General features: G+C 42.0%; 1 protein-coding gene across 5 annotated transcripts in view; it reads right to left on the reverse strand.

Moving 5' to 3' along the window:
* Positions 1 to 26,848, reverse strand: part of LOC135550954 (long-chain-fatty-acid--CoA ligase 6-like) — a 106,732-nt gene that overhangs the window by 18,818 nt on the left and 61,066 nt on the right. For 2 of the 5 annotated variants that reach the window (XM_064982251.1, XM_064982252.1), the window contains exons 2-9: positions 17,684 to 17,904; positions 13,028 to 13,145; positions 7,301 to 7,365; positions 6,654 to 6,755; positions 6,286 to 6,385; positions 4,040 to 4,218; positions 3,282 to 3,314; positions 2,492 to 2,543 (exon numbers count right to left, since the gene is read on the reverse strand). In XM_064982251.1, the coding sequence (XP_064838323.1) occupies positions 2,492 to 2,543; positions 3,282 to 3,314; positions 4,040 to 4,218; positions 6,286 to 6,385; positions 6,654 to 6,755; positions 7,301 to 7,365; positions 13,028 to 13,145; positions 17,684 to 17,904 (870 nt within the window). The other 3 variants (XM_064982253.1, XM_064982254.1, XM_064982255.1) reach the window with 3 other exon arrangements.

A 26,848-nucleotide genomic window follows, 5' to 3' on the forward strand; every position in this document is an offset into this window, starting at 1 on the left:
CAAGTTAAAAAATAAATGCTGCGCTCATGGAAAGGCATGCTTTGCCAAGAGTGTGCAAAGCTGTCATCAAGGCAAAGGGTGGCTACTTTGAAGAACATAAAATATATAAAATATATTTTGATTTGTTTAACACATTTTCTTGGTTACTACATGATTCCTTATGTGTTATTTCATACTTTTGATGTCTTCACTATTATTCTACAATGTAGAAAATAGTAGAATAAAGAAATACCCTGGAATGAGTAGGTGTGTCCAAAAATGGGTGTAGCAACTACAGATTGCCCCTTTAAATCTATCAAAAGTTTGCAAGTTTCAGCATGTGTCCATTACGCCTATGGATTTTTTCATCAGCATGAATTAGATGAGAATAAAAGTGGGGCTTTTATTGCTCATAGGTTGGGATCAGCACTATGCAGCTGTTGCAAGAGCACATTTTTCACTAGCTGTCCACTGGTTTCAAAAACAATGATTGAGAGGCAGCTTAAACCTCTTGAATTCAACCATTATTGGGTTCAAATACTCACTTAGATTTGTGAACAGCCATCCACAACACCCACAATCCGTGAGGCGCAAATAGCTAAATGAGAGAGCAGCAGTGTGATTCACATCAATGCGCTATGTAGATGTCAATAATAAGTGATATCCGTATCGCTGTAGACTACACCACTGCTGTCATCCTTACCTACAAGCGTTTCTTCAAGTTGGATAATCTTTGGATGCCGACAGTAGTCGCACCATTGGAAGACATAGCTTGGACTGTAGCCTACAAAAGCCTATTCCTGCTCTTTTCATGCGATCCATCAAATACATTTGGTGTTTCATCATATTGGTCTCTGACTTGTGGTCAGACTCACTCAGGTGGAACAAACTTAAACCTGCTCCTTTTTTTCAATGCTGATTTGAATGTCATTGAGAAAACGAAGTGTCAAACATCCTTTCTGAATTTAAAAGTAATCCTCAAAGTAATCATCTAGTTTTTCAAAAGTTTCGGTAATCTGATTACAACATTTTGCTGGTAACGTAACAGATTACAGGTAACGTTTTGTTTGTAATCCCTTACATGTAACGGGTTACATGTAATCAGTTACTCCCCAACCCTGGTACATGTAACAAGGACAGAGTTTGGTTTGAGTTATTAACATGGTCATTCACAGGTGACTTTTAAATGTGTAATTACAAAACATTAGTAACATAGAGGTACAAGAACATGTGTAATAACATCAGTAGTTACACATCTGAATCAACCTTCAGCAAGTGGATGTGTGATTACACATTCCTTGATCCAATTGTGTAATATCTGATAGTGCTACAACCTTATTGCCATGTAATTACAGAGTAACACCTACAGTATGTAACTACTATATTGCTAATGCAGTTATTACTGTGTTAGTTACAGTACATGGTAATAGGGGCAACATAATGTAAAGTGTTACCCAATGAATTTAACAGTATTGACAGTACTTGTTATTATGTTTTAGCAAAGTAACATTAGCCAAAATGCATAGAATTGCAGGAAATTAGTTTTAAAACTGAACCCTTTTTTCTTAGCACCATTACAGAATATGTAGTATCACATGAAACTAGCTTTAAAACTGAAACATTTTCTCTCAGCTCCATAGAGAATTGTGTAGAATTTCAGGAAATTGGCTTCAATGCAGAAATGTCTCTGAAATTGGGGCGTCTAAAATGTTCTGTAAAATTCAGCCATGCCGACGGGCCGACCGCGCCCATTGCCATGCCGACGGGCCGACCGCGCCCATTGCCATGCCGACGGGCCGACCACGCCCATTGCCATGCCCTCCTGCGACGCCCACCACCTAAGCCCCTTTTGATGCAGAAAAAAGCCTTTAACTGCCTTTCCCTCTGAAGTCTCACTGTTAATAAGGGTCCTACCATGACCATTACTGTACCATTTCAACCCTGATACATGGCATTGGTTTTAAGTGGTCAGAGGGAGGCCTCTTCCTGTTAATAGTCTGTCACACACGATGAGAGAAACAATAGACACGCTTCATAAAGTTGTCCTGAAACAGACCAAACCTACCGTCAGGGTTGGACTTGAACTAGGGATTGTGGAGGAACTCTTCAGATACTGTATTACTGTGTCAATATTGTAATCAGTATATCCCCCCCCCCCTCTCTCCACACCACTGCCGCTCTCTGTTGTCATCTATGCATAGTCACTTTAATTAACTCTACCTACATGTACATACTACCCCCGCACATTGACTGTGTCTCGGCACCCCCCTGTATATATTGTTATTTTTTTACTGCTGCTCTTTAATTACTTGTTACTTTTATCTCTTATTCTTATCCATATTTTTTGAAACTGCACTGTCGGTTAGGGGTTCGTAAGTAAGCATTTCACTTTAAGGTCTACACCTGTTGTATTCGGCACATGTGACTAATAACATTTGATTCAATTTGATCAGCTTGTAAGAATAAGACACTTTGGCGTGCTATAGTTTATCTGGTGGCTAGATGGAGATACCTGTGGTACCACTGGTGAAGCACACGATGGACAGATCTTCTGGTGTAGGTGGCTGTGGGGAACAAAAGCACAGTCAGGATATAGTCCGAATGAGATCATTAACTCATTGATATCACCTTCAGATAATAGTCAATGTTATATTAGTCCATCTCAGGCATTTAAAGCAATATGTGAATGTAGAAGATGTTCACGTAAAACGAGAATACAAAACACTTACAGACTTAAAGTGCTATTTGATATCAAAAGGGATATTAATACAGTCTGCATTTTAAACAATGGTTACTACAGTAACAGACAGCTAAAGAATGTTTGTCTACTGTGTTGTCTTGGATGATCTCAATTCTAACACAATAGCACACATTGATTGCAATCAAAGGGAACCAATTGGTTTGTACTCAGGTCTCAAAAGCACAAATCTGAATTGTCTAACTTTTTTTTCCCACATTCAAACATCTACGTACACATTCAACACAACCCTCTCTGCATACACAAATAGGTCATGGAGGGAAAACTGTCACCCAGCCAGAGATCCTGTCTAAAATATGTCTAAAACACAACAAAACATAGTCAGCACCACTCTGAGGTCTTCCTGCATTCTGTCTGTGCAGAGCGCGGCAGACAGGGACAGGACGTATACATCTCGAGGCTGGATGCAGTCCAACTGACACCATATTCCCTATTTAGTGCACTAATTTAAGGTGAGAATTGGGCGGCATCGATTGAGTAGGGAATAGGTTGCTATTTGAGACACAGACAACTAACCAGACCAGACATATACGACTGAACTCACCAGGGGCTTTCTGTGGTTCTCTCTGCCCAGATCCTGGATGGGACGGCAGCATGCAAACAAGCACATAATCTTGTGTTAGATAATCATTAGAAGAACCATAAAACACAGCCATAATAAAAAGTGGAAGGGACTAAATATCTGAACAACTCTCTCTTGCTTGCATAGTTTTACACCTGATTCATTTAGTAAACTGTAACGGAAGCATTCTTTCTTTATTTGACCAAATGTAGGATTTAACCATAACTTTTGCTTGTATTATAATGTTTGTTTTTTGTTGACATGGTAATTTACAGCAAGGAAGTGAGACAGGCTAGACCTGTTCAAGATACCATCATGTTCTGCAGAGATAATAATGCCTATCTGTTGCCCTCAGAGGGCTAGTACATGGATTACAGTAAACACTGTACATACTGCAGTCTTTATTAAGTTATAGCCAACACACCAGTCATACATTAGTGTTTGGAGTACATAGACATGGAGCCATTGAAGTGTTGTTCATACTTCTCCAAAGAATCAGTCGTGTGGCTTGCAAGCAGTGGAAAGAGTACACAGCTGAGCTACAGGTCTCTGCATAGACAGGATTGGGCTTTGATACATTATATTATCTGAGCGGAGGCCTCTCTCCCTCCCCACCTGAAGCCCCTCCCTCCCCTCTCCATGAGCATCTACTCTCCCCCTCCCTCCCTCCCTCTCTCCCCTCTCCCTACCCCCATACACTACTCCCCCATCACCTGTGCTCCCCTACACACTATCCCTACCTCCACGTCTTGCATGGACTGGACGACGACCCCGCAGCCCGCCCCCTCCTCCAGCAGGGCAGGATCAAAGGGGTCCATCAGGATGATCCTCTTCAGCCCAGGGGTCTCCTGCCTCTCCACGTTACCCAAAAGCACCTGGGCCTTCTCAGGCTTGTCACAGATAACTGTGACCATGTCCGCTGAAAGACAACACACAAAAGGCCCCCACTTCTTGTGTGAGAAATAGAAGACACATACATGATCCAATCAGCTAGCAAACACACAGATAACTACTGCTCTACACACAGATTTCCATTTCACGGCTTTGGGGCAGAGACAAATTCTGTTGGGACACTGGGCCAAAACCGAAGCACTGTGTAACTGAGGGGCAGTTGGAAAGAGATGAATAACATGACAGAGTTTGATGTCAGTTAACTGATTAGTGTCTAACTGAAGGATGGAAAGCCCTGAGGACATGGGGAAGGAGGAAAGTGTAACGACAGAGAAAGGCTATCCCTTCCTCCCAAACCAACTGAGCTAAGCTCATTACCTCCAGCATAAGGCGAAGGTGAGCCCTAACCTGATTCCTCTATGTGTGTGTGTGTCTGTGTGTGTGTCTGTGTCTGTGAGAGAGAGAGAGAGAGAGAGAGAGAGAGAGAGAGAGAGAGAGAGAGAAAGGAGTTAGAGGGATTGTGTGTCTGAAACACAACACAATAAAACAATTCTCTAGTCTAAGGACAACTGTTCTGGAAGGGAAGGACGAGTGTCTCAGCTTATGAGCGTCATCTATAGCAGGGATGGGCAACTTTGATGGGGTGGGGGCCACAAAACCACTGAACTCTTCATGAGGGGCCGCAGTTGCTCGCGGGTCTGCGTACCCACATGTGCATACCCTAGACAGAAATATATATTGATAAATATATAATATATAATATTTAATAAATATAGAATATCTTTTTTGGGTGGGTATCGATCCGAGGGCCTTCAAAACCCACGGCTGCCTGTTGCCCATCCCAGATCTATAGGTAGGATGTGTTTCATACAAGTTGTTAGCAGCAGGTAGCCCTAGTGGTTAAGAGCATTGGGTCTGTAAATTAAAGTTTGTTGGTTTGAATCCCAAACAACTAAAATGTAACAGAATTTTTAACACAACTGGACCCCAAAAAAGTATCAAAATAACTGGTTCATGAAACTAAATAAATGTTCCTTTTAAAATAAAAGGAAGAGTCTCAGATCTAGTGCTATAGGTTAATAAAGAGTAGACGGGGCAAAGTAGGGCATGTGCCAACACAATAGGTTGTGCGTTGGCATACACCTGTATGGCATAACCCCGGCATAGCTATAGAATTACACCAGCACACAACAAGCTCCAGCAGCCAGTGGCGTGTATTCATAGTAGCCGAGGACAACAATAACTAAAAACGTGCACTGTATGACAGAGTCATAGACCGTTTAAGCAACATGAAAGAAGAGGATGGCATTGGTGTTTCTCTACAAGTAGGGTGAGTCAACATGTTTTTTCTATTTGCACACACCACACCACACACACACACACACACACACACACACACACACACAGACAGACCACACCACACACATAAATCAGTACCATGGACAGCCACATCACATTTAGCTTATGTTGATTGGGCTAAATAGTTTTTGAAATCTTTTAGTTGTCACTGTAATAGACCTAGCAGAGGTGATTAGATAATGTTGAAATGTTGAAGTTGAAATGGTTCTGGAATGGTGGAGGCAGATTCTGTTTCTTTAAGACTTGCGGTAAAACTCTGTGGTTCTAAATCAATAGTTGTTTAGTAGTCAGAAAATGTGGGGAACATTAACTTATTATGCTGTAGGTCATGTAACTGTTTGTTACATGCAATATGCTTTGTGGACTTCACCAGACAGAGGCCGCTCTCCGGTTTTTGATGAAACAAAGGTGTGGTTGAATTTATTCTGCCACTGTGTTCTTACTGTCTCTGCCTTCGGCCTATCTATATATCACAGTGGCAAGGCATATGAACTAACAAGTTATAGAGAAAACAACGTAATTATCACAACACATAGGTTGTAAAATGGATTTTTTTTCTGGATTAGCATCCCTGGTGATTTTAACCACACACCGCTAATGCCAGCAGTACAATTACTGTAAGACTCTGTCCCAAATGGATCCCTATTACCTATGTCGTGCACTAGATTTGACCAAGGACCATAGAGGTGAATAGAGTGCCATTTGGGACACAGATTCTGAAATATGCTAGTCTTACCAGTGTTGATGATGTAGCGTATGGCATCAGGCCCTAGTGTGTCATACAGAGGCACCACCACCATAGAGTAGGTGTAGCAGGCCAGCTCTGAAATGATCCACTGCAATTAGAGAAAGACAGGTCAAAAGGAGGCCAGGGCACCATTGCCATAAAGCGCAATAAAAAAAAAGCCTCTACGAATGGAGTTTGAGTTGTTAACCTTTATATCATGTCAGAACATTTGTGAATCAGTGTCTTGTCCCAAATGGCACCCTATTCCCTATATAGTGCACTACTTTTACTAGGGGTCTGGACAAAAATATTGCACTATGTAGGGAATGGGTGCCATTTGGGACACACATAATGTCTCGCTTTGACAATGACCTCACCTCTGGCCTGTTCTGTGCAAACACTCCGATGAACTGATCTGGGCACGGCGTGCAGCCCTGGCTCAGCAGCCCCGACCCCAAGTACTCCGCCCGGGTTGTGACCTGGAAGTGAAAATGAATGGGCAGCAGCTGAGCGTATGTTGAAACAAGAAATATACCAGTATAAAAAAATATAAAACAAGCTTGTTTGCGCTATGCTCTCCTCAACTGTCATGATGTCATAGATCAAATATTGGAGCAGTGTTTTTGTAACTCAAGAATCCTTCCAGCTGCAGCATTTCAACGCTGAAGAGTTTATAAGCTTCCTGAATAAATCACTCTCAGTAACATAGAAGATAAAATACCATGAATAGAATGCTGAAAATAAATCCCCCGGTTTTGTTAATAAATGTATGTTAAAAAGTCCAGTAGTTCAGTGCAGTGGTACATAAAGCTTTAGTGCAAATCAACTTGAAATACAACTGTGTGTTGCTACAGATGTTTTAGAAGCAGCAGTCGTAGGGTGTACTGTAAACTGAGCATCTGTTGATCAACCACATGACACATCCAAGTGGAATACAAACTACAAGGACTGAGTTACATACAGAGCTATAGATTGCTCTTGTGCTTCAGTGTTCTGCACAGAGGTAGTTCCACTCTGTGCTTACCTCTTTATAGGACAGCCACTTGTAAGGCTTTTCGGGTAGCCGGGAGCCTAAGCAAGGTCCATCACCTAGAGACAATACCATAACAGGACGAGTCAGTGAATTTACAAAAACACAGAAACCCCCAAAGGATCACATGACTGATACTCCTCGTGACCATGCATGTACAGTCTCTGTTCCTCTATTGATTCCTCTTTAGCAGTCTTTTTACTGGTTACTAACTACAACTGCTGCTCAGCATTATGTTGGAATCAGTCAGTTAGTCAGTTATAAGACCGTCTGCTAAATGACTAGTATGTCAATTTAACTATATTCAATTAGTCAGTTAGTCAGTCAGTCAGTCAGCTAGTCAATCAGCAAGTCAGTTAGTCAGCTAGTCAGTCAGTCAGTCTGAAATAAGACTAATATGTAAATGTATATGTAACTATATTTATGTAGTCAGTTAGTCAATCAGTCAGTCAGCTAGTCAGTCAGTCTGAAATAAGACTAATATGTAAATGTATATGTAACTATATTTATGTAGTCAGTTAGTCAATCAGCAAGTGAGTTAGTCAGCTAGTCAGTCAGTCAGTCTGAAATAAGACTGTCTGCTAAATGACTAATATGTAAATATAGTCAGTCAGTTAGTCAGCTAGTTAGTTAATCAGTCAGTCAGTTAATCTGTCAGTCAGTTAATCAGTCAGTCAGTCAGCCAGCTAGTCAGTCAGCTAGTCAGTCAGCCAGCTAGTCACAGTTAGTGACTAACTGCTCGGCTATTAAAGTGTTTACTTGTACTTAAGATACTTTTTCTAAACTCTTAACACAGCAACACACCGACATCACACAATTAGACAAATAGTAAATGTTCTGCTCAAAACCACATTTTGTTCATTAAATACCAACTCCACATTTCAAAATGCAAAAAATTTTTGTTTACATACACTAACTCTATAAAAACACGGCAAACCAGACTCAATATCTAATCATTCTGTCAAAACACTAGCATATTTTCTATCTAAGAGCAACATATAGTCAATCATAGCATAACAACTTTCAAAATACTAACAGTTGATGGCATTACAACAACTGCATTACTTTTCATGTTTCAGTTCTACCTGCATACAATAGACAATATGAAATACACAGTTTTTTATAATTCCATTTCCTTTTACTGTAAACCACTCTACATTTGTTGGTTGAGTGTCGTATGTGTGCCTTTTTGGCAACATACTATCTAAAAGTGAATGAGTCATCTTTACTTTATAGAATGTACAGTAGAAAAAATAGTAAGTGACAGAATTTCTGCAGTAAAAGCTTTATTAGCAACATGAAATTGTGATCAACAAAAAATCCAACATACATGGCCTTTGGTTCAACAACACATCCAACATACATGGCCTATGGTTCAACAACACCTCCAACATACATGGCCTATGGTTCAACAACACATCCAACATACATGGCCTTTGGTTCAACAACACCTCCAACATACATGGCCTTTGGTTCCACAACACATCCAACATACATGACCTTTGGTTCAACAACATCTCCAACATACATGGCCTTTGGTTCCACAACACATCCAACATACATGACCTTTGGTTCAACAACACCTCCAACACACATGACCTATGATTCAACAACACATCCGACATACATGGCCTATGGTTCAACAACACATCCAACATACATGGCCTTTGTGGTTCAACAACACATCCAACATACATAGCCTTTGGTTCAACAACACCTCCAACATACATGGCCTTTGGTTCAACAACACATCCAACATACATGGCCTTTGTGGTTCAACAACACATCCAACATACATGGCCTTTGGTTCAACAACACATCCAACACACATGGCCTTTGGTTCAACAACACCTCCAACATACATGGCCTTTGGTTCAACAATACATCCAACATACATGGCCTTTGTGGTTCAACAACACCTCCAACATACATGGCCTTTGGTTCAACAACACATCCAACATACATGACCTTTGGTTCAACAACACATCCAACATACATGACCTTTGGTTCAACAACACCTCCAACATACATGGCCTTTGGTTCAACAACACATCCAACATACATGACCTTTGGTTCAACAACACCTCCAACATACATGGCCTTTGGTTCAACAACACATCCAACATACATGGCCTTTGGTTCAACAACACCTCCAACATACATGGCCTTTGGTTCAACAACACCTCCAACATACATGGCCTTTGGTTCAACAACACCTCCAACATACATGAACAACTTTGGTTCAACAACACCTCCAACATACATGGCCTTTGTGGTTCAACAACACATCCAACACACATGGCCTTTGGTTCAACAACACATCCAACATACATGGCCTTTGGTTCAACAACACCTCCAACATACATGACCTTTGGTTCAACAACACCTCCAACATACATGGCCTTTGGTTCAACAACACATCCAACATACATGACCTTTGGTTCAACAACACATCCAACATACATGGCCTTTGTGGTTCAACAACACCTCCAACATACATGGCCTTTGGTTCAACAACACCTCCAACATACATGGCCTTTGGTTCAACAACACATCCAACATACATGGCCTTTGTGGTTCAACAACACATCCAACATACATGGCCTTTGGTTCAACAACACATCCAACACACATGGCCTTTGGTTCAACAACACCTCCAACATACATGGCCTTTGTGGTTCAACAACACCTCCAACATACATGGCCTTTGGTTCAACAACACATCCAACATACATGACCTTTGGTTCAACAACACCTCCAACATACATGGCCTTTGGTTCAACAACACATCCAACATACATGGCCTTTGGTTCAACAACACCTCCAACATACATGGCCTTTGGTTCAACAACACATCCAACATACATGGCCTTTGGTTCAACAACACCTCCAACATACATGGCCTTTGGTTCAACAACACCTCCAACATACATGGCCTTTGGTTCAACAACACCTCCAACATACATGGCCTTTGGTTCAACAACACATCCAACATACATGACCTTTGGTTCAACAACACCTCCAACATACATGACCTTTGGTTCAACAACACCTCCAACATACATGGCCTTTGGTTCAACAACACATCCAACATACATGACCTTTGGTTCAACAACACATCCAACATACATGGCCCTTGGTTCAACAACACCTCCAACATACATGGCCTTTGGTTCAACAACACATCCAACATACATGGCCTTTGGATCCACAACACATCCAACATACATGACCTTTGGTTCAACAACACCTCCAACATACATGGCCTTTGTGGTTCAACAACACATCCAACACACATGGCCTTTGTTCAACAACACATCCAACATACATGACCTTTGGTTCAACAACACCTCCAACATACATGACCTTTGGTTCAACAACACCTCCAACATACATGGCCTTTGGTTCAACAACACATCCAACATACATGGCCTTTGGATCCACAACACATCCAACATACATGACCTTTGGTTCAACAACACCTCCAACATACATGGCCTTTGGTTCAACAACACCTCCAACATACATGGCCTTTAGTTCCAAATGTGTAAAAATACAACACAATTACAGTAAAAAAAGGCATGGAAGGGAAAAAACAGTAAAATGCCCCGTCCTGTTCTAATCAATACCATCTTCAGCATTTGGACACATGTTCTCGTCCACATCACATCTTATGTCGTCTCTCGCTATGCACCTTGGATAAAAACGCTTGGCCTGCCTCATCCACTCCTGGCAGTCTTCAGCTGAGATGTCTCTGCACCTTGGATAGAAACGCTTGGCCTGCCTCATCCACTCCTGGCAGTCTTCAGCTGAGATGTCTCTGCACCTTGGATAGAAATGCTTGGCCTGCCTCATCCACTCCTGGCAGTCTTCAGCTGAGATGTCTCTGCACCTTGGATAGAAACGCTTGGCCTGCCTCATCCACTCCTGGCAGTCTTCAGCTGAGATGTCTCTGCACCTTGGATAGAAACGCTTGGCCTGCCTCATCCACTCCTGGCAGTCTTCAGCTGAGATGTCTTTGCAGCCGGCATCCATGGCATCCAGGGGGGACATTTGGTCATGTGGCCAATGATCAAACATCCTCAATGGGGTTGAGGAAAGGTGAGTAGGGAGGGAGGAAAAGGGAAATCCTTCTTGGATGGGCTGAAAACCAGTTTGAGATTGCATGTGAATGGTGTAATTCTACATTGGCCCATGCAATCACAAATGCCCTCGTGTTTCCTCCCTTTCTGCTTCTGGCACCAGTTGTTGGTGGAGGCGCTCAGTGTTGTAGTGACCAATCTGACATTTCTGCAGGCCAAACCAGCACTCGAGATTGCAGCACACATTGTGATATTTGCTCCTCTCTGACCCGGCACATCAACGGTGGCCCTTTTCCCGGTGACCTTTCTTCCCACACAACTTGTTTTTGCCAGGTTAAAATTTACATTCATTATTTAATGTGGGTTCTGGTTAGCCTCCAACTCCATGATTCTCTGAAAGAAATCAAACACAGTATGTGTAAGTGCTTTTCAGTATGTCCTACTGTATGTACTGTAACCCACACCCTCACACTTCCTCCTCCATGCTTCACGGTGGGAACCACACATGCGGAGATTATCCATTCACCTACTCTGCTTCTCACAAAGACAAGTGGTTGGAACCAAACATCTCAAATTTGGACTCATCAGAACGAAGGAGAGATTTCCACTGGTCTAATGTCCTTTGCTCGTGTTTCTTGGCCCAAGCAAATCTCTTCTTCTTACTGGTGTCCTTTGGTAGTGATTTCTTTGCAGCAAATCAACCATGAAGGCCTGATTCACGCAGTCTCCTCTGAACAGTTGTTGTTGAGATGTGTCTGTTACATGAACTCTGTGAAGCATTGATTTGGGCTCCAATTTCTGAGGCTGGTAACTCTAATGAACTTATCCTCTGCAGCAGAGGTAACTCTGGGTCTTCCTTTACCGTGGTGGTCCTCATGAGAGCCAGTTTCAACATAGCGCTGGATGTTTTTTGCGACTGTACTTGAAGAAACTTTCAAAGTTCTTGAAATGTTCCGTCTTGAATTAATGATGGACTGTCATTTCTCTTTGCATATTCAAGCTGTTCTTGCCATAATATGGACTTGGTCTTTTACCAAATAGGGATGTCTTCTGTATACCACCCCTACCTTGTCACAACACAACTGATTGGCTCAAACGCATAAGGAAAGAAATTCCACAAATTAGCTTTTAACAAGGCACACCTGTTAATTGAAATGCATTCCAGGTGCCTACCTCATGAAGTTGGTTGAGAGAATGCCAAGAGTGTGTAAAGACATCATCACGGTAAAGAGTGGTTACTTTGAAGAATCCATTTTTTGGTTACTACATGATTCCATATGTGTTATTTCATAGTTTTGATGTCTTCACTATTATTCTACACTATAGAAAATAGTACAAATAAAGAAAAACCCTTGAATGAGTAGGTGTGTCCAAACTTTTGACTGGTACTGTATACACAGTCTAGTCTGTCCACAGTTTGACTTTAGGCCTCACCTCAGATGCTACTTCCAATGCTCTCAATTGCTATGGTAATCTAGATAGTACTTTATCCCCTCACCAGACAGACCACACAGACAGTGCACCAGCACTTTTTCAGACCACAGTGTGTGTGTGTGTGTGTTTATGTGTGTGTTTATGTGTGTGTTTATGTGTGTGTGTGTGTGTGTGTGTGTGTGTGTGTGTGTGTGTGTGTACACACCGGCTATGTGGAGGCCTCTCTGGAACACCTCATACATGGTTTTGGCATCCTCGTGGTAGTGTGTCAGCAGATTATTGGGGCTGTCCCCCAGCATGGACCTGCGAACCCCATCTTCATGCTAGAGACAGACAGACATGAGGAGATAGACACAGACAGTGAGGCTAGGACACACACACTAAAGTAACAACATGGCTATTTCTGGATGTAGTCCAAATATATATTCCAAATCCAAATCCTTATTCTCTAAGCTATGGGAGCCATTATTATTATTGTTATTATGCAAATTGCCAGCTTTTATACATGCTTCAACAGGTACAGTACAGAAGCCTCAAGGCAGAAAGAGAGATTGGTTTACACGTCGAATATCCGTCTTTCGGCCTTACTCTGATTGAAGCCGGAGTGGTTGCTGACACCTAAGTCAGTCTATGATTGTTTATAGTAGTAAAGGGGGGGGGGGGGGGTCTAAACTGACATTTGAATTGTTTTGACATGGTTATACTATGGATCATTTAGCTACTTGATTTAGAATTGTAGGACCCTTTTAGATATAAACATATATACAATAATTATTTGATAAAACATTTAATTTAGCCTTTACTACTATAGCCAAGAGAAACGCATTGAATAACACATTCATAAATTTATCATAAGAAACAAGGTTTTGAAGTGTTTGTCCTATATCTAGAAGATATGAGTAAGCCCAGGAAATAAATATATATATATATATTTTACACATATTTAACCCCTTTTGGGTAGGCACAAAACTACCTTCATACTTCCAGTAATTTCTTTCAACCAGTATCAGTTACCCTCAGACAAGTCCCGTGACACTTGTGGGGGTCGTGGAGAAAAATGGAGAACACCATCATGTTGGCGAAAGCATCCCCTTTCTATATAGTGGCCATAATAGTTGGTCAAACCGTTCAAACGCTACAGAATTTGGGATGTCTCATGGTCTGACAAACACCGCTCCAGCTCTGACACTTCACCGCAGATACGGAAGTGTGACATCGGCTGACAGATTTTGATGGGGATTTATTTATTTATTATTGTTACTTAGATTGACTCTAGGGGGTTTACAGTTTTTTTCGATTGCTTAACGACCGTGGACACAACTGGAGTCACATGTGCAAAACTCTAACTACAGTCTGCACAGCAGCAGTTCATGTGGACCAAACTCTAGTTCGTTTTTCATTGCTTGAACACAGTTTTCAAAACTCTACACACTTCTCCCATGACTTTAACCACAACCTGCACAACACTGTGGATTTACAGCACTTTGTTCAAATGCTAACACACTGCTGTCAAAACTGTGAATCACACATTCAAAACGGAATAGATTTCAGCCTTGTGCCTTTCAAACACTGCTGATTGCAATTTCAGCTGAAAGGCTAAGCAGGTGTCTTGTTTTAGACTTGTTAGTGAACACACACACATATTACAGTACATATAGGTAGAGCTCAGAAAGACTCATTTTGGAAATGGAACAAGGAAGATGGGTTCGTGGAGGGAGAAGGGTGGCAGGGAGAGGGCGGATACGTGGAGGAAGACAAAGAAGACAAAGAGCTGTTATTTCAGATGAAATAAGGGCTACACTTATAGACCATGTCGTGAACCATGGTCTCTCATTGAGAGAGGCAGGGTTGAGGGTGCAACCCAATCTGCAAAGATCCACAGTGGCATCTGTAATGCGAATTTTCCATCATACAAACAGGTGAGAGTTACATCCTTACAGTAAATGAAAACATTACAGGAATCTATTTTGTATTGCAATTATAGAATATTTACACAGATATATATTACAGTAAGTTTGACTGTAAAATATATTTTTACAACAGGACCCAAAGGCTGCCCCCAACAGGGGGAAGAGGAAAAATATGTTCAGATGCGCAGGAAAATGCTATTGTTGACATGGTTGTTGTCAACAATGCAATAAAACTGTGGGAGATTCAAGATAGAGTGCTGGCTGATAATGATATATTTGAAAATGTTAATTCTGTCAGCACAACAACTATTGCTCGAGTCCTAAAGAAACACCAAGTTACAATGAAACAGTTATACACTGTACCGTTTGAGAGAAACAGTGAACGGGTAAAAGAGCAAAGATACCAATATGTCCAGGTAAGACGTCTGAGATTACGTACACAGCTATACAAAATATTTACAGTAAAAAAAAAACACTAGCATTTCTACAGTAAAACTGTGCACTTACTGTTTTTCAGAGAGTAATGGAGTTGGAAGCACTGGAAAGACCACATTAATTCGTATTTATCGATGAAGCTGGATTTAACCTTGCCAAAACACGGCGCAGAGGAAGGAATGTTATGGGTCAAAGGGCCACTGTGGAGGTTCCAGGCCAAAGGGGGGGAAATATCACCATGTGTGCTGCAATGGCCAATGATGGTTTGCTTCTCAACACACCACTCATTGGCCCATACAACACAGAAAGGCTTATAGCTTTCCTAGAACAGCTCTATGCTCAGCTAGTGCCAGCAGAACAGGGGGAGCCAGTAAGAAACCCCCAAGTTTTTGTCATAGTTTGCGATAACGTTGCTTTTCACCACTCTGCAGCTGTCACAGATTGGTTTGCAGCACATCACAGATTTATGGTTTTGTACCTGCCTGCATATTCATCCTTCCTCAACCCAGTAGAGGAGTTTTTCTCTGCCTGGAGGTGGAAAGTGTTTGGTCACCACCCACATGACCAAATGTCTCTTTTGGAAGCCATGTGTGCCGGATGTGAGGACACGAGTCCAGAGGACTACCAGGGATGGATAAGGCACTCCAGAAGGTTCTTCCCCAGGTGCATGGCAAGAGAAAACTTTAAATGTGATGTTGAAGAAAACCTGTGGCCTGATGCTAGAGAGGCAGGATTAGCCCCTCAATTATTTGTTCGAATTACAGTATGTACTTTTAGTTTCTACCTTTTTTTCTCATTACTGTAATTCCGTAAATTACTACAGACTATTGAAGCAAACTGCTAATTTTCATTTACCTTAAAGAATTGTTATGTTCTAAAAAATGTAATAAATCATGTGAAAGAATGTCACTCTTTTCATTGAAGAAAATATTACTTTGTATGAAGTCACTGAAATTGTTCAAACTGTAAACATGAAAAGTTTGTATTTTCTGTATTGGTGTTTGATGCTAGTGTTTTTACTCTCAGTGTGTTCTGAGTGACAGTGTGTGTTATCTCAGTGAGGGTTGTGCATAGTGTTTGGCTGCACTAAGCGTGTTTTGAGCCATGTGTTAAGAGTTGTGTTGCTTGGAATGAGTTTTGCAGGTGATGTGAACTGTTTAGCTCAGGTGACTGTTGGTAGTGCAGACTGTAGTTAGAGTTTTGCACATGTGACTCCAGTTGTGCCCACTGTCGTTTCGCCATCGAAAAAAACTGTAAATACCTTCCATTCCTCTCCTGATAAATTGAGTAAATAGGCCATTATGGTTTGTGGCAACTGGGCATGTGCATGAGAGTTACTTAGTATGAGAGCTACTCAAAGCAAGAAGGAAATTGCTAAAGAAAAGGAAGCAGTGGAGCTGAAACTGCACCTGAAAACTGTGTGTGTGTGTGTGTGTGTGTGTGTGTGTGTGTGTGTGTGTGTGTGTGTGTGTGTGTGTGTGTGTGTGTGTGTGTGTGTGTGTGTGTGTGTGTGTGTGTGTGTGTGTGTGTGAGTGAGTCTTTATTGTTTTGAAACTTCTGTATGTGTGATGTCTACTGTTAATTTTTATTGTTTATTTCACTTTATATATTATATACCTTACTTGTTTGGCAATGTTAACACATGTTTCCCATGCCAATAAAGCCCCTTGAATTGAATTGAATTGAGTGAGTGAGTGAGTGAGTGAGTGAGTGAGTGAGTGAGTGAGTGAGTGAGTGAGTGAGTGAGTGAGTGAGTGAGTGTGTCTTCAGTTAATGTAAAACTACAGGGAGACTCTCTGAAAATTCTGATTTGCCAACTGAAACTGGACTGTTGTGAGGATGTGCCTGAGTCAAGCGGGCGTAAATTAAATGTAATTTCCTTTTTCAGAATGAATCAAACCACCGTTTTCTTTCTTTCATGTGTAAAGGCTCTCCAAATCTGTTTCTTATGAATCATAAATACTTTCCTAAACCTAAATAACCTACAAGATCAGAGTATTTTTAAATCTACCAACTGGTGCTGAAATGGAGATGAATGTGTGTATTTAAATAGCTTTCTTTCATTGATTCCTGATATTCTGAACCCGTTCTCTCCATATATTTGAGTAAGTCTGTGGACAAAATTGAAACTAAAAGGTACATTGTATTTAAAGGGATGGTTTAAGCTAAATGTACTAAATAACCTATCGAATGGCCACTCCACAAGGAAATCTGTTGGCCTGCAAGTGGCAGGGTTTTCAGCAGTTAAATTAAATGTATTCAGAGCGTGCAAGGTAGCCACACCTAAAGAGCGTGTTACGCAACCAAATACTGAGAAGTACGCAGGAAGGGCATTAATTTGTAAGTCTGAATCGGCCCCAAAGCATCTCAGAAAGTGCTGTTCTAGGATCAGGTACACCCTGTATTATTCATTTTGATCTAAAAGACTAAACAGATCCTAGATCAGCACTGCTTTTCTGAGACATGTTGCGAATACAGATCCAGGTGGAGTATTGTATCGTGATTCGTTGGCTTACCGCCACTTCTTCAGACTGGTGTTGGAGATTGCAGGGAGGAGAGATGGCACGTGGCCGTGTGGCCAACCAGTAGGCCAGCACAGCGGTCAGGGCACCGATGCCCACCAGTGTGGAGATGGGCAGGGAACGGAAGAACTGGGTTAACTCATCCAGCTCTGGCAGCTGTAGACTGCTCTGCAGCTCCTGGGTCTGCATCCTCTCCATCAGGGTGGAACTCAGCTCTGGAGTGGGATAGCAGGAGGGGGGAGAGAGATAGAGAAGGGAAGAGAGAAGGGCAGAAAGAGAGGAGAAGACAGAGAGGGGGAGGGAAAGAGAGGGGGAGATGCAGGGTTATGACTTACAGAATAAGGCTTTAGCTTGATCCCACAACACAGTAGATCTTTACTATATAAAGTATGTATTGTACCGTACAGCTTTAGAAGTCAGAGATAAACTTAGAAAAGCCGAATGCAAATACAGTACAAAACTATACAATCAAGCATGAAGCCCAGCCCATGATGTATAATATACATTATTCAGTGTGGCAGGTTGGTGGACGGTTTAAATGCTGAATTTCTTTCTCCCGTCCTTAGTGGTGCGAGTCACACATAACAACACCGCACTGCCAATCAGATTAATTTCCTTGTTGTTCTTGGTTCACTATGCAGCAGAAATAGACCGCAGCAATGACAGTTACAGCAGCCACCGTGTGAAACCCCTCATCTACCAAAAGAGAACAGGCCACACTTCCTCTTCTGTCAAAACTGACAAGTATGAGTGTTTTTAACAACAGTACACACTATATATACACACACACAAAAATATGTGGACACCTCTTTAAATTAGTGGATTCGGTCATTTCAACCACACCCGGTGCTGGCAGGTGTATAAAATCGAGCACACAGCCTTGCAATCTCCATAGACAAACATTGGTAGTAGAATGGCCTTACTGAAGAGCTCAGTGACATTCAACGTGGCACCGTCATAGGATGCCACCTTTCCAACAAGTCAATTCGTCAACTGTATGTGCTGTTATTGTGAAGTGGAAACGTCTAGGAGCAACACCGGCTCAGCCGCGAAGTGGTAGGCCACACATGCTCACAGAACGGGACCGCCGAGTGCTGAAGCACGTAAAAATCGCATGTCCTCGGTTGCAGGACTCACTACTGAGTTCCAAAATGCCTTTGGAAGCAACGTCAGCACAAGAACTGTTCTTCAGGAGTTTCATGAAATGGGTTTACATGGCCGCACACAAGCGTAAGATCACCATATTCAATGCCAAGCGTTGGCTGGAGTGGTGTAAAGCTCACCGCCATTGGGCTGGAGCAGTGAAAACACGTTCTCTGGAGTGATGAATAACGCTTCACCATCTGGTAATCCGATGGGCTAATCTAGGTTTGGTGGATGCCAGGGGAACGATACCTGCCCCAATGCATAGTGCCAACTGTAAAGTTTGATAGAGGAGGAATAACGGTCTGGGACTGGTTTTTATAGTTCGAGCTAGGCCCCTTTGTTCCAGTGAAGGGAAATCTTTACACAACAGCATACAATGACATTCTAGACATTTCTGTGCTTACAACTTTGTGGCAACAGTTTGGGGAAGGGCCTTTCCTGTTTCAGCATGACAATTCCCCCGTGCACAAAACGAAGTCCATACAGAAACGGTTTGTCGAGATCGGTGTGGAAGAACTTGACTGGTCAGCACAGAGCCCTGACCTCAACCCCATTGAACATCTTTAGGATGAATTGGAATGCCGACTGCAAGCCAGGCCTAATCGTCCAACATCAGTGCCCCACTAATGCTCTTGTGGCTGAATGGAAGCAAGTCACAGCAGCAATGTTCCAACATGTGCTCTTGATAAGAAGTTACATTGTGGACCATGCTGTGTTAGTGCAAAGGTTAAAATGTTGTGGAATTACTGGTCATGCTCTAGATTGGTTTATAAATTACCTAGCAAATCGTACACAATGTGTAATGGCAGATGGTTGTAAATCTGAGTCCATAGAATTGTGCTCAGGTGTTCCGCAAGGTTCTATTTTGGGCCCACTGTTGTTCATTTTGTATATCAACAACATTGGGGATCTTATTGAAACAGCAGATGTTCATTTTTATGCAGATGATACTGTTCTTTATTCAAGTGGTAGTAGTTTATCTTTAGCTTTTGAAAATGCCCAAAGAGCATTTAGCATCATACAACAGAATCTGCATGATTTAAAGCTGGTTGTCAATTCGGGTAAAACAAAATGCATGGTATTTTCAAATGCCAAGCATGTTACTAATCATGTCATTGCTCCATTAGCTGGACATACTATGGAGCAAGTTAAAGTGTACCGATATTTGGGTGTGTGGGTTGATGATAAGCTGAGCTTCACTGAGCATGTAGAGAACTTGATAAGGAAGCTCAAGCTGAAAATAGGTTTTTATTACCGGCATAAGGCTGGCTTTTCTTTTGAGGCCAGGAAGGAGCTGGTACGATGTACATTAACTGGCGGTTTTATATTTTAGTGATGTTATATATATATATATATATAGTGCCTTGCGAAAGTATTCGGCCCCTTGAACTTTGCGACCTTTTGCCACATTTTAGGCTTCAAACATAAAGATATAAAACTGTATTTTTGTGTGAAGAATTGTCACGTTCTGACCATCGTTCGTGTGTGTTTTCTTTGTTTTAGTGTTGGTCAGGACGTGAGCTTGGTGGGCATTCTATGTTGTGTGTCTGGTTTGTCCATTTCTATGTTAGGCCAGATATGGTTCTCAATCAGAGGCAGGTGTTAGTCATTGTCTCTGATTGGGAACCATATTTAGGTAGCCTGGGTTTCACTGTGTGTTTGTTCCTGTCTCTGTGTTTTGCACCAGATAGGGCTGTTTTTGGTTTTCCACGTTTGTTGTTTTGTAGTGTTCATGTTTATCTGTGTTAATTAAATATGAATCAATATAACCACGCTGCGTTTTGGTCCTTCTCTACTTCACCACAGGAAAACCCTTACAAGAATCAACAACAAGTGGGACACAATCATGAAGTGGAACGACATTTATTGGATATTTTAAACTTTTTTAACAAATCAAAAACTGAAAAATTGGGCGTGCAAAATTATTCAGCCCCCTTAAGTTAATACTTTGTAGCGCCACCTTTTGTTGCGATTACAGCTGTAAGTCGCTTGGGGTATGTCTCTATCAGTTTTGCACATCGAGAGACTGAAATTTTTTCCCATTCCTCCTTGCAAAACAGCTCGAGCTCAGTGAGGTTGGATGGAGAGCATTTGTGAACAGCAGTTTTCAGTTCTTTCCACAGATTCTCGATTGGATTCAGGTCTGGACTTTGACTTGGCCATTCTAACACCTGGATATGTTTATTTTTTAACCATTCCATTGTAGATTTTGCTTTATGTTTTGGATCATTGTCTTGTTGGAAGACAAATCTCCGTCCCAGTCTCAGGTCTTTTGCAGACTCCATCAGGTTCTCTTATAGAATGGTCCTGTATTTGGCTCCATCCATCTTCCCATCAATTTTAACCATCTTCCCTGTCCCTACTGAAGAAAAGCAGTCCCAAACCATGATGCTGCCACCACCATGTTTGACAGTGGGTGTGTTCAGGGTGATGAGCTGTGTTGCTTTTACGCCAAACATAACGTTTTGCATTGTTGCCAAAAAGTTCAATTTTGGTTTCATCTGACCAGAGCACCTTCTTCCACATGTTTGGTGTGTCTCCCAGGTGGCTTGTGGCAAACTTTAAACGACACTTTTTATGGATATCTTTAAGAAATGGCTTTCTTCTTGCCACTCTTCCATGAAGGCCAGATTTGTGCAATATATGACTGATTGTTGTCCAATGGAAAGAGTCTCCCACCTCAGCTTTAGATATCTGTAGTTCATCCAGAGTGATCATGGGCCTCTTGGCTGCATCTCTGATCAGTCTTCTCCTTGTATGAGCTGAAAGTTTAGAGGGACGGCCAGGTCTTGGTAGATTTGCAGTGGTCTGATACTCCTTCCATTTAAATATTATCACTTGCACAGTGCTCCTTGGGATGTTCAAAGCTTGGGAAATCTTTTTGTATCCAAATCCGGCTTTAAACTTCTTCACAACAGTATCTCGGACCTGCCTGGTGTGTTCCTTGTTCTTCATGATGCTCTCTGCGCTTTTAACGGACCTCTGAGACAAAGTGCAGAGTGCAGGTGCATTTATACGGAGACTTGATTACACACAGGTGGATTGTATTTATCATCATTAGTCATTTAGGTCAACATTGGATCATTCAGAGATCCTCACTGAACTTCTGGAGAGAGTTTGCTGCACTGAAAGTCAGTCTTTGATTTGTTAAAAAAGTTTGAAATATCCAATAAATGTCGTTCCACTTCATGATTGTGTCCCACTTGTTGGTGATTCTTCACAAAAAAATACAGTTTTATATCTTTATGTTTGAAGCCTGAAATGTGGCAAAAGGTCGCAAAGTTCAAGGGGGCTGAATACTTTCGCAAGCCACTGTATATATATATATATATATATATGCAGGCCTCAACCACTACACTGAGAGCACTTGATTCAGTATATCATGCAGCCCTCAGGATCATTACAAATCAAAAACGTCTAACACATCATTGTGATCTCTACAGCGCTGTTGGCTGGTTGTCATTGACCTTGCGTAGGCTTATACACTGATTTTTAAGGCCATATTGGGTCAAATTCCAATTTGATCTCTGGTCTTTTTTAGTCAGGTCAGTAAATAAAACAACATTTGAGATTGCGCTGACCCTGGTGCTAGAGGTGGTACTCAGCTGGATGTTGAATGTTTGAAGGGGTACGGGACTATAACAAGTTTGGAAAACAATGCTTTACACAAACTGATTTCCACACTGCTATACTCATAGAAATACGAATGGATAGGAAGGGCGTCTCCATTCAAGTCAATTGCCAGGGTTTGAGCTTCCAAGTCCATTCTATTAATTCTTATTTCTATGGCTATATCATCCTCGCCTTCCTTGTTTCAGAGTATTATTATCATACAAGCCTAGGCCTAGAAGTTCAGTAGCTAAGTGTGTTGCTGTCCATTAGACCAGACGTTGACGCCCAGAGGTGGCAGACAGCGGCGTCTGTCCGATATCCATCTCAGCCTTTTTCAGCCTTGATGAGGGTGAATTACACTGCCAGAGAGATCAAAGAGCAGAGCTACACCGGCCATCACACACACACAGTCCATTGATACACATTATTTACATATCGCTACCCTGCCAAGAGAGCATGTAAAAGTCAAACAGATCTAAAACATGGTGTGAATCTATTGCCACAGTGGGATGATGGTGTCATGTGACCTAGCCACAGCTTCCTTGTCCAGAGTGTCTGTCGAGGCCCATTGGGGTTAAGGTGTGTTGTTATAGAGGAAAACATCAGTCTTGCTGTAATACTGTGCCTTGGGAAATTATCCAGAAACATTGATTTTTTTATCTACATTTTGCTACATTACAGCCTTATTCTAAACTGGATTAAATTAATTCTACACACAATATCCCATAATGACAAAGCGAAAACAGGTTTTCAGACATTTTTCTCACAAAAGACACCATAAATTTCACACTGGCATAAGTATTCAGACCCTTTGCTATGAAACTCAAAATTGAGCTCAGGTGCTTCCTGTTTTAATTTATCATCCTTGAGATGTTTCTAAAACTTGATTGGAGTCCACAATTTCCATAATTTAAATTATTGGACATTATTTGAAAAGGCACCCACATTTGACAGTGCATGTCAGAGCAAAAACCAAGCCATGAGGTCAAAGGAATTGTCCATAGAGCTCCGAGACAGGATTGCACAGATCTTGGGAAGGCACCAAAAAATCTGCAGCATTGAATGTCCCCAAGAACACAGTGGCCTCCATCATTCTTAAATGGAAGAAGTTTGGAACCACCAAGACTCATCCTAGAGTTAGCCGCACGGCCAAACTCAGCAATCAGGGGAGAAGGAACTTGGTCAAGGAGGTAACCAAGATTCCAATGGTCGCTCTGAAAAAGCTCCAGAGTTCCTCTGTGGAGATGGGAGAATCTTCCAGAAGAACGACCATCTCTGCAGCACTCCACCAATAAGGCCTTTATAGTAGAGTGGCCAGACGGAAGCCACTCCTCAATAAAAGGCACATGACAGCCCGCTTAGAGTTTGCCAAAAGGCACCTAATGGACTCTCAGACCATGAGAAACAAGATTCTCTGGTCTGATGAAACCAAGATTGAACTCTTTGGCCTGAATGCCATGCGTCACATCTGGAGGAGACCTGGCACCATCCCTACGGTGCAGCATGGTGGTGGCAGCATCACGCTGTGGGGATGTTATTCAGCGGCAGGGACTGGGAGACTAGTCAGGATTGAGGGAAAGATAAACGGAGCAAAGTACAGAGAGATCATTGATGAAAACCTGCTCCAGAGAGCTCAGCACAAGTCTCTGAATGTCCTTGAGTGGCCAACCAGAGCACGGACTTGAACCCGATCAAACATCTCTGTAGAGACCTGAAAATAGCTGTGCAGTGATGCTCCCCATCCAACCTGACAGAGCTTGAGAGGATTTGCAGAGAAGAATGGGAGAAACTCCCCAAACACAGGCGTGCCAAGCTTGTAGCGTCATACCCAAGAAGACTAAAGGCTGTAATCGCTGCCAAAGGTGCTTTAGCAAAGTACTGAGTAAAGGGTCTGAATACTTATGTTAATGTTATATCAGTTTTTTATTTTTAATACATTTGCAAAAAATATATATATATATGTTTTCTCATTATGGGGTATTGTGTGTAGATTGATGAGGGGGAAAAAACTCTTAAATCAATTTTAGAATAAGGCTGTAATGCAACAACATGTGTGCTGTGCTCCTTTGCTACATTAACCAGTGACACGGCTATTCAGACCCTGGCAGGGAGACTCCTCCTGGTCCCAAATGGCATCCTGTTCCCTTTAATTTCCCACCACTTTTGACCAGGGCCTATAGGGCTCTGTTCAAAAGTAGTGAACTATATAGGAAATAGGGTGGCATTTGGAACACACACTGAGTTCATACATGCTGGTGTGATTCCTGGGTTACAACAGTCCCCGATGAGCCTGCCTGGCCACACCGTCGCCGAGGGAGAGGGGATGCCTGCTGATACCAGGCGAGCGAGCGAGACTGTGCACATGACTGCATGTTGTGCATGTGAATGCATGAGATTGTGTGTGCTACTGTAAACGTGTGTGGCGGAGAAGATGCTCTGTAGTAGCCTGTGGGATATTAATGAAAGTCAGAATGTGCGTGCTTGCGTGCTTGTTAGCTGTAGGCTACATGTGGCAGCAGGACCACAGGCTATGTGGTGGCTGGCAGGATGTGAGGTGTGAGTAACATGACAGAGGGGGAAGAACATGGGAAGCATAAAGGGAATACACGGTAGGTCACACATTTGCTTTCATTGAATGGGCAATCAGAGACACACATGCCATACGCTCCCTTCCTGTTGCTCTGCAAAGCTTACAGTACATAGCTTAGCATCTGTGGTAACAATAGAGCAGAGGGAAATGTCAAACTCTACTGCAAAGGTACGTGTAGATATAGGCTAGTCCGAGGCTAGTTGAATCGAACATGCTAGCCTGAAGAATGGGTACATGATTGAACAACACGGGCATCCTGGTCCATCTACGGAGATCACATTGTGCTTCATTGTCTGTGTGTCAATGTATTATTCATTCTAATTACACCAAACTAGCTGACACTATTGAGGCTATTGATTTCAAGGTAGAGCCATTAAAGGCTCTGGTCTGGGGAAGTCTACCCACCTCAACACAAACACCAGTCAACCTGCTGTTCAGTGCTTGTTTAGCAGTTGTTTCAATGGCCATTGAGTTCAGTAACATATTGAACACGAAACACCACAGACAAACAGGCCAGAATTAATCACACAGATATGGATTGATGATGTCTACTTACATCCTTGTTACAATGTCATGTAAAGTCACAACATTAGTCATCACATTGTAGCATCACTGTAACAATGCGTATGCAATGGGAAACATTCACAAACTCTTGGGAGAGACTTTATAGGCCTAATAGTATATTAGAGAAAGATTTTCATCTAACTGTTGACTGAACCTTTCCACTGAAACAGGGTAGCATAATGTGATGTGTCCCAGTCTGCTCCACCCCAGAGTTGATGAATGCCTTCCGAGCACTAAGTGGTAACACAACATAACCTGTGTGAGGCTACGATAGCCTCTGCCGGTCACAACGGGACAGGTATCTGAGGAGCCATATCAACCTGAGACTAGGCCAGGCTAAACGTTGTCCAGGTAGGATACAAAAGTAAAATACCCAATCAACCTCTGAGGAAGTCAAGTCCCCCAGTTGGAGAGTAAGAAAGCTTGGATGTAAACAAGGGGCTACCAGTTGTAGACGCTTCCCCTTAATGATGGCAGCCCATCATCGTCATTAGACTATCGCCGGAGTGTATCTGTATCAGGGTTAGAGGGTTAGCGTATCCTCTCATCCAATAGGGAATGTCTGTTCTCTGCACTTTGTCCTATAGTAACCCAGCCTTACACTAAGCTACTGGAGGATCACTCACAGGTCAAAGCCAGATATATTTAGCCCAGGAAGAGTACTACTGTACTGGGCACAGGGCAGCTGAAGAGCTGCTCAGCATCATCCTCAACAATAACGACCTTGATCAGATGGACCAATCACAGAAGTCGCCTTACCCAGCTTTATTTGTGTTATTAGGGACACAGTGAGCTCAAGATCTCTGTGGCTGGAGGGGTACACAGACAGCGAGATATACATTAGTTTCCTTTATTTAATTCCCACCCTAAGGCAGCAGATAAACTGTAAACCCCTAGTAATTTTTTACTCAAATACTTATAATAAGTTGCACTCAAAATTAATTAAAAGTCATTATTACTTAAAATGTGTATGTGGTACTGACTCAAAACTAAACGAGAAGTCACACCAACAATTTTTTTAAAAGATATGATAACAACTTTTTTCCAAGCATGCTCTACTGCAGGTAGATTTTAAAAATACATGTTTTTGATATCTGTGTTTCTGCATGTACATGGCGTGATTTATTGAATAAATGTTATGCTACACAAAGATAAATATATTTTTTCTAAACTAATCCAATCATTGAATTTTTGCACCCATTACTGAAATGGCTGTTCTAGTTTAAATGGCTAAGGCAGTTTCCTCC

This window comes from Oncorhynchus masou, chromosome 12 (genome assembly GCF_036934945.1).
Source record: "Oncorhynchus masou masou isolate Uvic2021 chromosome 12, UVic_Omas_1.1, whole genome shotgun sequence".
NCBI lineage: Eukaryota > Metazoa > Chordata > Actinopteri > Salmoniformes > Salmonidae > Oncorhynchus > Oncorhynchus masou.